The sequence below is a fragment of the Desmodus rotundus genome, chromosome 4 (assembly GCF_022682495.2).
Source record: "Desmodus rotundus isolate HL8 chromosome 4, HLdesRot8A.1, whole genome shotgun sequence".
NCBI classification, from domain to species: domain Eukaryota; kingdom Metazoa; phylum Chordata; class Mammalia; order Chiroptera; family Phyllostomidae; genus Desmodus; species Desmodus rotundus.
Window position 1 is genome coordinate 139,512,621 of NC_071390.1, and position 18,133 is coordinate 139,530,753.

An 18,133-nucleotide genomic window follows, 5' to 3' on the forward strand; every position below is an offset into this window, starting at 1 on the left:
TCACTTCTATGGTTTGGATTTTGTTAATGTTTTTATCTAAATTCAGATTTGATTGCACGGTGGTTTTTTTGTGTTTTGATCTATCACCACAGCCTTGTCTGATGCTGGTGTTCTGTGAGACTGTGTTCAACAGGACGACACCAAGGCCCGCCTGTAAGTGCCAGGCCAGTTCCCAGCTGTCAGACGCTGGCTCTCCTTTTTCACTAGTCACATCTCTATTAACTGTTACATCTTGTTCCAACAGATGATAAAAGCTAATGATATTCTAGAATGTTCTCACTTTTTAATTCTACAAAGTGAAGAAAAGATGTATTTTACTTTTTAGTTTAAAAACATGGGAGAAAAAATGAAAACAGTAAAGGCAGAATATCATTTAGAAGAGATCCGGACTTCATTTGAAAGACGGTTTATTTATCAAACTAAGCAAAAACAGAGGTAAAATATTCAGCTCAGTTACTGGCACATGGTAAATGTCACACCTCCCATGCCCTGAATTCTTAAGGAACTACTTAGGAACTCGGGAATGAAAACTAATTATTTTTTATAATCAAATTAAATATTGATGATTTTTTCCATGTTAGAGTCACTGATTACCATTACAAATGACTTGCAGTTTTTACAAAGTAAAACTCAAGACCCCAAATAAAAATGTTTCAGATATCTATAGGCATCTTCTTTTCGTTGAACTCTGCTAAATTCTAAAGGAAAAATTATTTTAAAATTACAAAATATAACCTCATACCACTCCCTTGATTACTTTCTCTGTGCCTTTTGATCCTTGGTGAAACAGCTGGCAGCCTTTTCTGTTACCTTAGCAATGATGCCATCAATCACTTGCCCTGACAACAGACCGAACACACACAGCACAAATGTTTGGAATTTTCATTTCTAAGGATCGTTCTCCTGTATATTTTTGCATTTTACAAATTTTGCAATAAAAAACCCTATACAATCCTTATTTGCCATCCCAACTATGTCTTCCACTCTGGCCTCTCTGAGAGAATCGATGTTCGTGTCCTGTAATGGCACCACAGACGGATCAAATCGCTGCAGCTGTCTCAACTGGTCCAACGACAGGCCCGCTCCCATCATTCCTTCTCCTCCAATCTGTGGTTCCTGTTTAGAGGAAATGAATAAATATCATGAACATCCTACAATTAGTGTGTGTCCCTGCACACAATTTAAGTTAAAAGACAAATTCAGTTGTAATTACCACAAGTTCCAAAAACAAAAAAATGAGTAAACAGCTTTTCGCTTTGTGGAATGTACTCTTTTTTCCAGGTAATGACGTGGAAGAGCACTAAAATATGGTCACCTGAAGAAGGAGCACCTGTGACAGCTTATATGCTTATCGAGTGCAAAGGACCTGAGCTTCATAGTTAAAAATATATGGATTCAAATCACAGCCCTGCCACATTTTAGCTATGTGACCTTAAGCAAGTGACTTTACCTAACTTTCTTCATCTATAAACAGATAAAATACTCAGACCTGAGGCTTAAATAAAGAAGGTGGTATCATGTAGTGGATGACATTTCAGGGTATATGGTCCTCAATGAATGGAACATTATTAATAATAGCAATAGATAAAAATTCAGCTTTATTTATGAGACTCCCCCAAACTGACAGGAGTCCCTTGGGCCTCTAAAGATGCCTGTCTCTGGCGCACACCGAGCAGATAAACTATCCGTTGTCTTTAAATGCACTAGAATATCAAAAGGAGATCGATTAAGGCAGTAGTAATTAGTTTAGAAGAATGAAGAATTATCAGGAGTAGTTACAAACAACTCTTGAAAGATCCATAATCCTAATCTAAGTCCCCATTTCACAGACAAACGTCTGTGTGTTACTGAAGATATATTTTCTTAGGTATATATCTTAAAAGCTACTGTTTATTAATCCATGGGGGGAATCTCTTTTAGATATATATTGAGTGCATATGTACGTACACACACAAAATTCCAAGTGAATTCTTAAGTCTTCCTTTCATCTACAATGTAATTAAATTAATTTCTGCATCAAGAAACCATCTTTGGATTGGTTTTTATTTATTTATTCCAATTACCTACTAGAATTCTACATAGGAAGGTATTAAAGTTATACGTTCAATGTATCTGAATGAATGTGAGCATTATATAGATGTAAACTTAATGTCAAACATCCTGGGCTAATCTAGTTACAAATATCTTTTCAGTAAACATCATAACAGAAAGACAGTGCTAGGCAAAATAAAGTAAAAGGCAGCTTTTAAACTGTTACCTAATTTACATAAGAAACTATAAAGAAGCAACAATCCTGAGCCACTTCCCCACCTGGTTAGTCTTTTGATATCCCAGTTATTTCAAAGCCTGATGGGGCTTTGATGTGACATGAGAAAAAATGCTCAAAATGTTCCCTATTTGAAAAATACATGAATGGAAAGAGGAAAAACACTTCTGCAAACAAAATTCTGAGCAACATGAACAGAACCACAAGAAGAAGAAAGATCTAACAAAACACACCTGAGCTCTGTGGCATTTTAACACAATTACAAGGAATGAACACAGGGGAAAACTTTGAAGAATGTGAAATTCTCTATGGGCAGTGTAAAACAGATTTAATAAGGGAAACATTTTTGCCTATTTGTTTTGGCAATTTGTTTCAAAGTTTTACCTGACATATTTCTTCATAAAACAGCCTGCGTTTATCACTGCTTTTAAGATTCCGTGATTTATCATGTCACACTAAGGAAAATGCAACGTATTCTTACCTGGGGCTGAAGCTGAAGAAAAGGAAATGTTGTGAGGGCCCAGGCCACTTGTTCTTCGTTTTCTGCCAGTGTGACTGTACACGTGCTATAAACCAGCACTCCCCCTGGCTTCAGCAGCTTCACTGCCTACAGAAAAATGTGATGAGCAGACTACGTGTAGCAAAAGGCTAAATAAACGTTTTAAGGAATTTTGTATCTATTTGGTATCTTTCAAATATCTGGGGTAAATAAAATGATGTTCTGTATGATCAGGATTTTTTCCTAATTAGATGTTCCAGAATAAAAACGTGTCATTATTTTGGAGCCTTTATATCCCATTTGGACCAAGACTTGCCCAAATATGATCATTTGGTTTCACGACTTTAGATTACCAAATTTACATTCTTAGGCCAATCTTCTTTCTAAATTCCATACTCATGAGACTTCCGATCAAGATGGAGGCGTAGGTAAACATGGCTCACTTCCTCACACAACCACATCAAAATTACAACTAAACTATAGAGCAACTATCACTCAGAACCATCAAAAATCAAGTTGAATGGATGTCTGAAAACTACGGAATTAAAGAAACCACATCCACTCAGACTGATAGGAGGGGTGGAGATGTAGAACGGGTGGGTCCACATCCATGTGTGGTAGATAAAAATTTGGGAGGGATATCTCAGGAACCAGTAGACCCAGCCCCACACCAGGCCCCCCAGCCCATGATTCCAGTGCCAGGAAAATACGTCCGCATAACATCTGGTTGCAAAAACCAGCTGGGATTGAGTTGGTAGAAGAGACCGCTAAAGCCCCACACAGTTCCTTTTAAAGAACCCACACAAGACTTACTCAGCCTCACTCCCTCTGAGCTCCAACAACAGGTAACAGCTTGAAAGGCACCAGTGACATAGGGGAAGGACGGAATTTTCTGGCATCAAGGAAGAGCTAGGGGACAGCTTTCTCCCTGATAGAGAGGTAGGCAGAGGCCATTGCCCCCTTTCTAAACCCTCCCCCCATAGAGTTACAAACCCTGCGGGCAAATGCCATATCTGAGACTCAATCAACCTGGCTAACACAGTTTGCCCTGCCCTGGGGATCCCCTGAGTCTCTATCACACTCAACTTATCAGCCAACACAAGCCGTTAACTGTGGCTTTTTCATAAGAATGGCTGGTCTTGGCTCTTGCTTCACAACATCCTAAATCCTCTCAAAAAAGCATCCAGCAGCCTGAGTGTTCCCCCAGCCCTCGTACCTCTTGCTAAGTCCCCCAGGCCAAATACTCGCAGCAGCCAACCTAGCTTCACATTTTAGCTTCGCCTGGGAACCGCCCAGCCCAGCACAAGTAGCAGCCATCTGCAGATTGCTTTATAGCTCATGTAGGGTGGCCCTGGGTAAAACACAATGGGGGCTGATGTAAACCTGCACCACCTGGGGAAGCTCAGTGCCTGCACACCCAGTGCACAGCTACAGACCATATCAGAGCACCACCTCCCTGCCCCCACACAGCTGATCCTCTGCAAAGGGCAGAGGTTGGTGGTAAGTGGTCAAAGCCAATCCTTGCAGATGTCTGGCCTGGGTAAATTCCTCCCATTGCCATGCCAACAGCAATCAAGGCTCAACTACAAGAGGAGGGTGTACTCAGCCCACAAAAAGAATGCACCTCAAGTACCCAACTTACGTTATGGGGAGGCTGCGTGTCTGGGCCCTACAGGACACCTACTACATTAGGCCACACTACCAAGACAGGGAGTCATAGCAGCTCTCCCTAATACATAGAAACCAATAGAGGGAGGCTGCCACAATGAGGCAGCAAAGAAATGTGGCCCAAATGAAAGAACAAATCAAAACTCCAGAAAAAGAACTAAACAAAATAGAGATAAGAAATCTGTCAGATGCATAACTGAAAACACTGGTTATAAGGATGCTCAAGGAACTTAGTGAGGACCTCAACAGCATAAAAAAGATCCAGTTAGAAACAAAGGATACACTAATTGAAATAAGTAACAATTCATAGGGAAACAACAGTTGAGTGGATGCAGCTGAGAATTAAATCTGATTTGGAACATAAGGAAGCAAAAAACAACCAATCAGAACAACAAAAGGGATTCTAAGATGGTGGTGAAACAGGTGGGAGCAGAGTCCACTTCCCCTGCCCTAATACCTAGCCGATCTACTGAGGAACAGAGTGAACAGCCAACAGTACCCCAGCGTATATGAAGATAGGAGACCAAAAATTGTAGAGGACATTGAAAAACCAGATGGTAAGGATTGTGCTTCAGGACAATAAGGTCCCTGGGACCATCACGGGGACCAGGACAGCTGCAGCCCCAGGCCTGGAGCCCACCAGGTCTGCAGCAGACTCTTAGGAGAGAGCTGGGTCAACAGCTCCCTCCCCTGCCAAACAAGGTTTGAGCAGCACCAGGAGAGACCTGGTCGTCTGAAGTCGCAGGGAGGGGAATAAAGACGAAGTGACAAACACATGGGGGCCGTGGGCACCCATGGAGACTGTGGTTACCGGCTGGGGAGAGTTGAGAGTTGGGCCGGGATGGGCCCTGACCCAGATAGTCCCCAGTCTAGCTGGAGAGGTGGGCGGTGTGAGAGAACAGGCCCTTGTATGGAGAGGCAGGCTTGAGCAGGAGGAATTTCTCAAAAAGAAAAAGTGAAAAAAGAGACACTCGGTGGCTGTTTGGGGAACTCTCCTGCAGCAGCCACTCCAGCCTCCTCCCCATCCAGCCTTGGGGAGGAGATCCCATGGTGGAGCGGAAGGACCCGCACTCACACCCATACCCCTGGGAAGAGTATGCACCGGAACCTGTGGGACCAGAGGCTGCTGGGGAACTGTGCTGGAGGCTGGCCCAGTGCCCAGCCAAACCAATTCCTCCTCAATCTGCTGCAGCCAGGAAGACCAGCAAAACTGGCCTGGCCAGTTTGAAGCCAGAAGGCGGCTTTTTTTTTTTTTAAAGTAATTCTTTATTTTATTTTTTTCTTCTAACTCCTTCTTCCTTTCTTTCTTTCTTGTTTTATTCCTTCTTCCTTTCTTTCCATTTTTATCTCTTCTTCCTTCCTTTTTTTTTAAATTCCCACAAGTGAGACAATAAAACCTGGAACTGTGAAAAGACCAGAGTTGGACCCAAAGAGGGGGCATCCCAATAGCTGAGACAGTGAGACAAATTTCACTTTGCTACCCCAGAGAACTTGCAAGTTATTGTATATCTGTATTATTATTTTCATTATTCTTACATCTTTCACTTTATTACTATTTTTGTATTTCTCCCAGGGACCTTATTGTCCTGAAGCACAATCCTTTTGCTTAGGTTTCTTCGCTTGGCTGGTTAAGTTGCATTGTTTGGCTGGTTTCCCCTGTTCTCTCTTTCATAGTGTATTTTTAATTTACTGTCTTTCATTTCACTTGTGTTCCACTAGCACACTACTCTAGGACCTATACTCCCTATTCTAGTTATCCAGGTCACATAGATTCTGTCAGATGATTGTTGTTCCATTACTATTGTAAATAATAGCTGTTCCATACAAATGTAAATACTACACACCATCCCTCTCAGACCTCAGCCCACTTCACTATTTCCTGAATTTTTACTGTTGTGATTAACTCTATTCTCTCACACACTACACCCATTTTCTATCCTTTACTCTCACTCTACCTCATAATCTGACCTCCCACAAACTCACTGCTTTCTAGATCCAACCCATAATCCCCACACCCCAACAAGAGTCTTATCTTCTTTCTACCCTTTCTAAAAAGTGGCTAGTTGGGTGAAATATCACAGTTAACACTATACATATCCAAAGGATCTCCTATCTTTCCTCTATGGGCTGGTACTTTAAATATCATAGGATACACTCCTGCTGTCTTAAACCATTTCACCTTCCCGCTACAACTGATCACAAAAAAGAGTAGGCAGAAGCTGTGAACACCAGGATACCTGCTGGAAGACGAAACCCACAAACAAAGGAACAATCAACAGATAACAACAGAAGTTGAAGGAGGAAGTGGAAACCACACTAACTCAACCCAGGACTGACCTGAAAATACAACTAAATAGCTCAGGAGATCAAGGAGACTATACCAATGAATCTCACAGGTATTCTACCACAGAAGTTTACACCATAAACCCAGGGAGTCAGAACAGATCAATTTAAGAAGCAGAGGCTAACAAAAACAGTCTCACAAACAATGGGAAGACAAAGAAACAAATCCCAAATGAAAGGAAAGGAGGAATCCTCAGAAAGAATGCTAAATGAAATAGAGGCAAGTCAACTATCAGATATTGAGTTCAAAGCAATGGTTATAAGGAAGCTCAGTGAGCTCACAGAGAACTACCAGAAACTACAGAGAAACTACAATGGACTCACTGCAAACTATATCAACATGAAAAAAGAAATAGAAACTCTCAACAAGGGCCAAGAGGAAATGAAAAATACAATTTCTGAATTGAAGAACACAGCAGAAGGAATCAAAAGCAGGCTTGATGAAGCAGAGGATTGGATCAGTGAGCTGGAGGACAAGGAAGAAAAAAACACCGAGAATGAGTAAGAAAAGGAAAAGAGACTCAGAAAGAATGAAGAGGGGTTAAGGGAAATGCAGGACAACATGAAATGTAATACTATCCATATAATAGGGACACCAAAGAAGAAGAAGAAGAGCAAGGGATAGAAAACCTGTTTGAAGAAGTAATGATGGAAAACTTCCCTAATTTGATGAGAGAAAAAGTCACACAAATCCAGGAAACACAGGGAGTCCCAATCAAGAGGAACACAAAGATGCCCACTGCAAGACACATCATAATTAAAATGGCAAAATTCCAAGATAAAGACAGAATCTTAAAGGCAGCAAGGGAAAAACAGGAAGTAACATACAAGGGAACCCCGATAAGACTATCAGCTGACTTCTCAATGGAAACACTCCAAGCCAGAAGGGAACGGCAAGAAATATTCCAAGTAATGAAAACCATAGACCTGCAACCAAGACTACTTTATCCAGCGAGGCTCTCAATTAAAATGGAAGGTAAAATAAGGAGCTTCTGGGACAAAAGAAGCCTCAAAGACTATACCTCCTTCAAACCAGCACTGCAGGAGATGCTAAAGGGTGTGCTTTAAGAACAGGAAGCAAAACAGTGAAAGAGAGAGGAACACAGGTACAAAAAAATGGCAATGAATAAGTATCTATCAATAATAACCTTAAATGTAAATGGATTAAATGCCCCAATCAAAAGACATAGAATAGTAAAATGGATAAGAAAATAATACCCACACATATGCTGCCTTCAGGAGACCCATCTCAGAACAAAAGACCTACCCGGACTGAAACTGAACGGCTGGAAACAAATATTCCAAACAAATGGATAGGGGGAAAAAGTCTGGGTAGAAATACTAATATCGGACAAAATAGACTTCAAAAAAAGGGCCATAAAAAGAGACCCAGAAGGTCACTTCACAATACTCAAGGGAAGAATCCATCAAGAAGAGATAAACATAGTAAATATATATACACCCAACATAGGAGCACCCAAATACATAGACTTAACTGATAAAATACAGCCCTTCATCCCAAAGAAGCAAAATACACATTCTTTTCAAATGCACATAGAACATTTTCAAAGATAGACCAAATGATAGGACACAAAACAAGCCTCAATGAATTCAAGAAAACTGAAATCATATCAAGCATTTTTTCTGACCACAAGGGACTGAAACTAGAAACCAACCTCAAGGAAAAAACTCTAAAGCACTCAAACTCATGGAGATTGAATAGCATACTATTAAACAATGAATGGGTCAAGAATGAGATCAAGGAAGAAATCAAAAAGTTTCTGGAAACAAATGAAAATGAACTCACAACAATGCAAAACTTCTGGGACACAGCGAAGGCAGTCCTGAGAGGGAAGTTTATGGTGATACAGGCCTAACTAAAAAAGATAGAAACATTTCAAATAAACAACCTAACCCTACACCTACAAGAACTGAAGGAACAACAACAAAGACAGTCCAGATCAAGTAGAAGGAAGGAAACAACCAAGATTAGAGCAAAATTAAATGACATAAAGACTAAAAGCATAATCCTAAGGATCAATAAATCCAGGAGCTGGTTCTTTGAAAAGATAAACAAAATCAACAAGCGTTTAAGCAGACTTATCAAGAAAAAGACAGAGAGGACCCAAATAAACAAAATCAGAAATGAAAGAGGAGAGATTACAACTGATACCACAGAAATACAAAGGATTGGAAGAAATTACTACAAAGAACTATATGCCAAGAAATTTGAAAACCTAGATGAAATAGACAAATTTCTAGAAAAACACCGAGATATATAATCTTCCAAAACTCAATGAAGAAGAAGCAGAAAGCCTGAACAGACCAATAACACCTGATGAAATTGAAACAGTAATCAAAAAGCTTCCAACACACAAAAGCCCTGGACCAGATGGTTTTTCACAGGAGAATTTTACAAAGCATTTAAAAGGTAGAGCTAACCACCATCCTCCACAGATTATTTCAAAAAATTCAAGAAGATGGAAGACTCCCAAACTCTTTTTATGAAGCCAACATCATCGTAATCCCAAAACCAGATAAAGACATAACAAAGAAAGAAAACTTCAGGCCAATATCACTGATGAACATAGATGCTAAAATCCTCAACAAAATATTGGCAAACTGTATCCAGCAATATGTTAAAAAGATTATATACCATGATCAAGTGGGATTCATCTCAGGGATGCAAGGATGGTACAATATTCGCAAATCAATAAACATAATATACCACATAAACAAAATGAAAGGCAAAAATCACATGATCATATCAATAGATGCAGAAAAAGCATTTGATAAGGTACAGCACCCATTTATGATAAAAACCCTCAGCAAAGTGACAATAGAGGGAGCATTCCTCAACATAATAAAGGCCATATATGAGAGACCTATAGCCAACATCATACTCAATGGACAAAAACTTAGAGCTTTCCCACTAAGATAAGAACAAGACAAGGATGCCCACTTTTACCACTCTTATTCAACATAGTATTGGAAGTCCTAGCCACAGAAATCAGACAAGAAAAAGAAATAAAAGGCATCCAAATTGAAAAGGAAGAAACAAAACTGTCATTGTTTGCAGATGACATGATAGTGTACATGGAAAATCCTATAGACTCCACCAAAAAACTACTTGACCTAATAAATGAATTTGACAAAACAGCCGGATACAAAGTCAATACTCAGAAATCAAAGGCATTTTTGTATACCAACAAAGAAACATCAGAAACAGAAATAAGGAAAAAATATCCCATTTGATATAGCAACAAGAAAAATAAAGTTTTTCTAGGAGCAAACCTAACCAAGGAGGTAAAACACCTGTACTCAGAAAATTACACAACACTGAAGAAATTAAGGAAGACACAAATGCAAACATGTACCACACTCATGGATTGGAAGAATTAACATCATCAAAATGGTCATACTACCCAAAGCGATTTATAGATTCAATGCAATCCCTATTAGAGTACCCATGACATATTTCACAGATATAGAACAAACATTTCAGAACTTTATATGGAACCATAAATGACCCCGAATAGCTGCAGCAATTTTGAGAAAGAAGAACAAAGCAGGAGGCATCACAATACCTGATATCAAACTGTATCACAAGGCCACTGTAATCAAAACAGCCTGGTACTGGCATAAAAACAGGCACATAGACTAATGGAACAGAACAGAGAGCCCAGAAATAAACCAAAGTCTCTACAGTCAATTAATATTTGACAAAGGGAAGAAGTATAAAATGGAGCAAAAATGGCCACTTCAACAAATGGTGTTGGGAGATCTGGACAGCTACATGCAAAAAAATGAAACTCGATCACAAACTTACACTATACACAAAAATAAATTCAAGGTCGATAAAAGTCTTAAATTTAAGTCATAACACAATAAAAGTCCTAGAGGAAAACATCGGCAGGAAAATCTCAGACATTCCACACAGCAACATCGTCATGGATATGTCCCCTAAAGCAAGGGACAGAAAGGAAAGAATAAACAAATGGGACCTCATCAAATTAAAAAGCTTCTGCATGGCTAAAGAAAACAGCATTAAAACGAAAAGAGAACCAACAGTATGAGAAAACATATTTGCCAATGATACCTCAGACAAGGGTTTGATCTCTAAAATATATAAAGAACTCACACAACTCCACTCCAGGAAGACAAACAACCCAATTAAAAAATGGGCAAAGGACTTGAACAGACACTTCTCCAAGGAAGACATACAGAGGGCCCAGAGACACATGGAAAGATGCTCGGCATCACTAGCCATCAAAGAGATGCAAATTAAAACCACAATGAGATACCACCTCACACTGGTCAGAATGGCCAACATAAACAAATCAACAAATAAATGTTGGAGAGGATGCAGAGAAAAGGGAACCCTAGTACATTGTTGGTGGGAATGCAGACTGGTGCGGCCACTGTGGAAAACAGTATGGAATTTTCTCAGAAAACTAAAAATGGAACTGCCCTTTGACCCAGCAATTCCACTGCTGGGAGTATACCCCAAGAGCCCTGAAACACCATCCAAAAGAACCTATGCACCCCAGTGTTCATAGCAGCACAATTTACACAGCCAATACTGGAAACAACCTAAGTGCCCATCAGCAAATGAATGGATCAAAAAACTATGGTACATTTACACAATGGAATTCTATGCAGCAGAGAGAAAGAAGGAGCTTAAACCCTTTGTGACAGCCTGTATGGAACTGGAGAGCATTATCCTACGTGAAATAAGCCAGGCAGTGAGGGACAAATACCATATGATCTCACCTTTAACTGGAACATAATCAACAAAAGAAAAAAAGCAAACAAAATATAACCAGAGTCATTGAAATTAAGAACAATCTAACCATAGCCAGAGGGGAGTGAGGTGGGGAGAGTGGGGAGAAGGATTTTCAGGAACTACTATAAAGGACACATGGACAAAACCAAGGGGGAGTACGGAAGCAAGGGAGGGAGGTGGATTTGGTTGGGGTGGGGGGAAAGGGTGGAAAGAAAATGCGAACAACTTGAAAATTGAACAACAATAAAATAATTAAAAAATAAATAAGAATAAAAATGAACGACAAGAAAAAAGAATTCAAAAAAATGATGTCAGTGTAAGGAGCCTATAGGACAACTTCAAGTGTTCTAAAATTCACCTCATAGGGCTGGCAGCAGGAGAAGAGAAAGAACTGGAAATTGGAAATCTATTTGAAAAAGTAATGAAAGAAAACTTCTCTAATATAGGGAAGGAAATAGACATGCAAGACCAGAAAGCACAGAGAGTCAAAAACAAGATGGTTGCAAAGAGGCCCACTCTAAGACATATCGTAATTAAAATACCAAGGACTAAAAATAAAGAGAATCTTAAAAGCTGCAAGACAAAAGCAGTTAGATACCTACAAAGGAATTCCCATAAGACTGTTCTCAAAAGAAACTATGCAGGCTAGAATGGATGAGCAAGAAATTTTTTTTTTTGAAAGTTTTATTTTTTTTAATAGCAGAGAGCAGACAAGTAGACAAATACCAACAGAGATGGAAAGTTTTTTTTTTTTTTTTTTTTAATTAGGAGTTTTCCTTGATGTAGTTTTTGAAAAAATTCTTGTTCTATCACAGTTGTCTCAATTTTGTCCATTCCTCTCCCCTGCCCCAGCCAACCCCGGCTCCCACAGTCAATCCCCACCCTATTGTCCATGTCCATGGGTCTATACTTGTTCGTTAACTAGACCCTTCCCCTTCTTTCCTCCCTTTCCCCCCTCCCATCTCCCCTCTGGTACCTGTCAGGTTGTTCCTTGTTTCCATGCCTCTGGCTCTATTTTGCTTGTTTATTTGTTTTATTCATTAGGTTCCTGTTATACCTGAGATCATAGGTAATTGTCTTTCACCGCCTGGCTTACTTCACTTAGCTAACACTCTCTAGTTCTATCCAGGCTGTCACTAAAGATAGGAGTTCCATCTTTCTTTCTGCTGGGTTGTATTCCATTGTATAAACATACCACAGTTTTCTGACCTACTCATTTACTGATGGACACTTGGGTTGTTTCTAGCACTTGGCTATTGTAAATAATGCTGTTATGAACATAGGGGTGCATAGGTTCTTTTGAATTGGTGCTTTGGGATTCTTAAGGTATAATCCCAGCAGTGGAATCAGTGGATTAAAAGGCAGTTTCATTTTTAGTTTTTTGAGGAAATTCCATAGTTTCCCACAGTGGCTCCATCAGTCTGCATTCCCACCAACAGTGCACTAGGGTTTCCTTTTCTCCACATCCTCGCTAGACTTGTTGTTTGTTGATTTGTTTATGATGGCCATTCTGACCAGTGTGAAGTGATATCTGATTGTGGTTTTAATTTGCATATCTCTGATGGCTAGTGATGTTCAGCATCTCTTCAAATGCTTATGGGACCTCGGTATGTCTTCGTTGGAGAAGTCTGGTAAGACCCATTTGCCCACGTTTTAATTGAATTGTTTTTCTTTCTAGGGTTGAGACATATGAGTTCTTCATGTATTTTGGAGATCAAATCCTTCTCCAAGGTATCATTGGCAAATATATTTTCCTGCACAGTTGACTCCCTTTTCATTTCGATGGGGTTTTTTAGCTGTGCAGAGGATTTTTAACTTGCTGTAGCCCCATTTGTTTATTATTTCCTTAATTTCCTTTGCCCTTGAGGATGTATCAGCAAAAATATTGCTGTATGAAATATCTGAAATTTTACTACTTATGTTTTCCTCTAGGATTTTTATGGTATTATGGCTTATGTTTAAGTCTTTTATCTATTTTGAGTTTATCCTGGTATATGGTGTACATTGGTGGTCTAATTTCATTTTTTTGCATGTACCATTCCAGATTTCTCAGCATCATTTGTTGAAGAGGCTATTTTAACCCTATTTTATGCTTGTGCCCCCTTTATCAAATATTAATTGACCATAGACGCACTGGTTTATTTGTGGGCTCTCTCTTCTGTTACATTAATCTATGTATCTATTCTTATGCCAGTACCAGACTGTTGTGATTACAGAGGCCTTATAATATAGTTTGATATAGTTTTCACTGAGCTCATTGAGCTTCCTTATAACCATTACTTGAACTCAGTGTCTGATAGTTTACTTGCCTCTATTTCATTTAGCACTCTTTCTGGGATTCCTCCTTTCCTTTCAATTGGAGATTGTTCCTTTGTCTCCCCATTTAAGTGACTCTTCTTGTTTGTCTCTGCTTCTTAGATTGATCTGCTTTCATTCTCTTTATGGCGTGAACTTCTGTGGTAGGAAACCTGTGGCATTTAGTGGTACAGTATCCTTGATCTCCTAAACTTGATGCTCCTGGGATAACCTTTATGCCATTTATGTTGGCTCTCTGATTATAATTGGTTTTTGATTATTGTTGGGTCATCCTTTGGTGCGTCGTTCCCTCTGGCTGGCTGGCTGAGAATTACTCTGCCCACCACATCTTGTATGCTGTTGTACAGGTGCTGCCAGATATTATCCAGGTGCTACTAAAACCACAAAGAAGTATCACTTCACCCATCAACAAACCAACAAACAAGTGTTGGCGAGGATGTGGAGAAAAAGGAATCCTCATGTACTGCTGGTAGAACTGTAAATTGGTACAGCCACCATATGACCCAGAAATTCCACTTCTGGAATCCAAAGCACAAATTCAAAAAGATATATACATCCCTCATGTTCACTGCAGCATTACAACAGTCAAAATATAGAAGCAGCCTAAGTGTCCATCAGTGCATGAATGGATAAAGATAGGGTACATATATTTAATATGACTCAGCCATAAAAAAAGAATGAAATCTTACCATCTCCAACAACATGGATGGACCTTGCAAATATCATGCCAAGTGAAATATGTCAGACAGAGAAAAATACTGTATGATATCACTTATATGTGGAATCTAAAAAATAAATTAAATGAAGAAGCTGAACAAAAAGAAACTCATAGGTACAGAGAACAAGTTGACGGTGGCCAGATGGGAGGAGGTTAGGGGAATGGATGGAAATGGTAAAAGGAATTAAGAAGTATAAATTTGCAGTTATAAAAATAACCATAGGGATGTAAAGTATAGAGTGGGGAATATAGGCAATTGGGTTATCCAAAAAGTTTGTTTGTTTCTTTCCCATGAGATGGCTCTACTACTGCTTAGTAGTCTGTCTTTAACTTCATTTGAAACAATGTTGTTAGATTGTGTTGTGACAGCTGTCATATCAGTGTATATTAAAAAAACATCAAAATTGGCGAAATTTTGTGTAGCCATTTTAATATGGAAGATGGGAGAAAATATGCAACATTGTCGGCATGCTATGCTTTATTATTTCAAGAAAGGTAAAAACGCAACTGAAATGAAAAAAAAAAAACCATTGGTGCACTGTATGAAGAAGGCACTGTGAGTGATAGAACGTGTCAAAAGCGGTTTGCAAAGCTTCCTGCTGGACAATTTTGCGTGGTCGGACAGGCCAGTTCAAGCTGACAGTGATCGATTCGAGACATTAACTGAGAACAGTCAACATTATACCACGAGGGAGCCAGCTTACTCCAAATATCCAAATAAAAAAATTTATTGGTGAAAATGAAAAATGTCTTTTATTTTATGGAAAAAACTAAGTGGACTTTTTTAAAAAAAGATTTTATTTATTTATTTTAGAGAGAGGGGAAGGGATGGAGAAAGAGAGTAAGAGAAACATCAATGTGTGGTTGCCTTTCACATGCCCCCAAGTGGGGACCTGGCCCACAACCCAGGCATGTGCCCGGATTGGGAACTGAACCAGCGACCCTTTAGTTCGCAGGCTGGCACTCAATCCACTAAGCCACACCAGCCAGAGCTAAACAGTCTTTTTGACCAACCCAACAAGAACCGTATGTGGTGTTAGATGGGTACTAGACTTAAGGGGGTAATCAGTTCACGTAAGTGTCTAATCACCATGATGTACACCAGAAACTAATAAAATATTGCATATCATCTCTAATTGAAAAAATAAATTAATTTTAAAAAAGCTTGTCTGATTCTAAGTCCACATTCTCCATTTCTATCCATGCCAGCTGCATACCTGCTGAAAATTCAATTCTCTCTCACACTTTCAGTTGTTCCTTGTTACTGGGGTAATGTATCCTAAGTAGGCTTTCTGACCTTTCATTTTGCTATGGCCCAGGAAGAAAACCCAAAGGTCTTAAGACAGTGTCCTAATTTTACCTCCCAATCAAAATAGATTTCAGCTATAAATAAAGCGTCTTTCATGCCACATGCTGTTTTAACTCCCAGGATATGTTCTTCACAGACTGAGTAGAAGAAGAAAAAGTTAAATAATCCACTACCAGTGGTGCCACCTTTGTGTACGAAAGGAGACAACAGGAGAGGTGACTAGAAATGTACTCAAAGATAACTTTAAAGACTAATATTGCATCCATTATTGCAGTACCTATTTATTTATAATAAGATCTGAGTAAAAAACAATGAAGTAATCCTTGATCAAATGCTACCTGTATTCTGTGAAATCTACTGTATCATTCTTGTAAGACTGAGAAAAATTCTCAAATATTCTATCGGGCTTCTTCTGAAATGTACTGGTGACCAGTTATATTTACAGACTTTATGGTTCTCCTGTCTCCTGTGCTGGACATTGTCACTTCCCATTTTCATTTCTACTGGACCTCCCACTTTTGCAAATTCTTTTTTTATTTTTTATTTACAGTTGACATAACAATATTATATTGGTTTTAGACAATCACACGGTGATTAGACAGTCATTTTTAATTTGCTATCTAAGATGATCCAGAAACACCATTAAAAAGAGTAATTTGTTTCATATATAATTATTTACATCAAGTAGTAAATAATCCAGGAACATCTGTAAAGACAAAGTAGAATGTCTGGGATGCACTGCATCTCAGTGAAGAAATTCTACTATTGCCTATCATGAACTCAACATAATGGAGAGCTCCCTGTTATTTAAAACTGGATCTTTTCTGTCCTTTTGTGAGTGGTAAAATACACACAACAAATTTACCATGTTAACCATGTTTAAGTTTACAACTCAGTGGCATTAAGAACATTCACACTGTTAAGCAACCATCACCATTACCCATTTCTAGATTATTTTCATCACCCCAAACTTAAACTCTGAACCCACTGATTAAACAATAACTCCTTATTCCTTCATACCTCCAGCCCCTGGTAACTACTAGTCTCTATGAGTTTGCATGTTCTAGTTATATTATATAAATGTAACTATACAATATTTGTCTTTTGTGTCTGGCATCATGTTTTCCAAGTTCATCCATGTTGTAGCATGCACGAGAATTTCATTCCTTTGTAAGGCTAAATATTCCACTGTAGGTATACACCATATTTTGCTTATTCATTAATCTGTTGATAGGTACTTCGGTTGTTTCCACATTTGAAAATAATGCTGCTACGAACACTGCTTTCAGTCTTTTAAACGTCAAGCTAGTGAAGGCCAACTTTTGTTCATAGTAAAGTATCATCACATACCACAGTAAAGAGTTTTCGCTGTAATGGTTGATACGATGTCACTTCCTTCAAAGTCCAAGAACAAGCCATGTTTGGTCTCTGTCCCATTCCACTGCAAGGTGCATCAAGAAGAATTCGGTCAAAAGATTCTGGCAAGAATGGAGGCTCTCCTAGAAACAGAATCATAAACATATTTGTATCTGATCTACTGGTCTACAATAAAAAAAAAAAAACTGAGACAGAAGCAATTATCAGGAATATAAAATCATAGTCTGGAACAGAGAAGAACAATTCCTGCCTTCAATCAAGAACCCAGTGAAACTAATTCTGACTTATATTTACATAAGGGGGGACCCCAAAAACCCCTGCACTTACCTCTTGAGGGTGGGCCCCTTGTAGTACAGGCTTTCCCTGCTAGGTGAGTGTTCTAAGAACCTATCTGTATTACTATACCAACTGGCATTGTTGTAAGGAGCTGCATTCAGCTTCACTGAATTTTTTCTGAAGACTCAATGCATTTGCCTATTTCATGGTCAGTGATTCACGAGTACACCTGCCCATACCATGCTGAGTGTTCAGCAGTTGACCAAAAAAAAAGCATGACTTCCGTTCCCCACCCTCCTTATTCATCTGGAGCGACTTTATTTTTGGTTTCCCCAGATGAAAAAAGTCCTCAAAGGGAAATGGTTTGCCAATGTGGAAGAAGTGAAACAAAAAACAGCACAAGCGCTAAGAGGCATCAAAATTGATGACTTCAGCCTGGCTGGTGTGGCTCAGTGGGTTGAGTGCTAGCCTGCAAATCAGTTCACCAGTTCAATTCCCGGTCAGGGCACATGCCTTGGGGTATGGGCCAAATCCCCAGTAGGGTGTGCGTGAGAGGCAACTACACATTGATGTTT

The 18,133-nt window shown here is 39.1% G+C and overlaps 1 protein-coding gene across 1 annotated transcript in view; it reads right to left on the reverse strand.

The window, feature by feature from the left end:
* Nucleotides 1–390: 390 nt before the first annotated feature.
* NSUN6 (NOP2/Sun RNA methyltransferase 6) overlaps nucleotides 391–18,133 on the reverse strand; it is a 45,447-nt gene continuing 27,704 nt past the window's right edge. The window contains exons 9-11 of the mRNA XM_024575866.3: nucleotides 17,256–17,404; nucleotides 2,748–2,873; nucleotides 391–1,116 (exon numbers count right to left, since the gene is read on the reverse strand). Of these exons, the coding sequence (XP_024431634.2) occupies nucleotides 889–1,116; nucleotides 2,748–2,873; nucleotides 17,256–17,404 (503 nt within the window). The 3' untranslated portion in view covers nucleotides 391–888. The remainder of the gene's footprint in view (nucleotides 1,117–2,747; nucleotides 2,874–17,255; nucleotides 17,405–18,133) is intronic.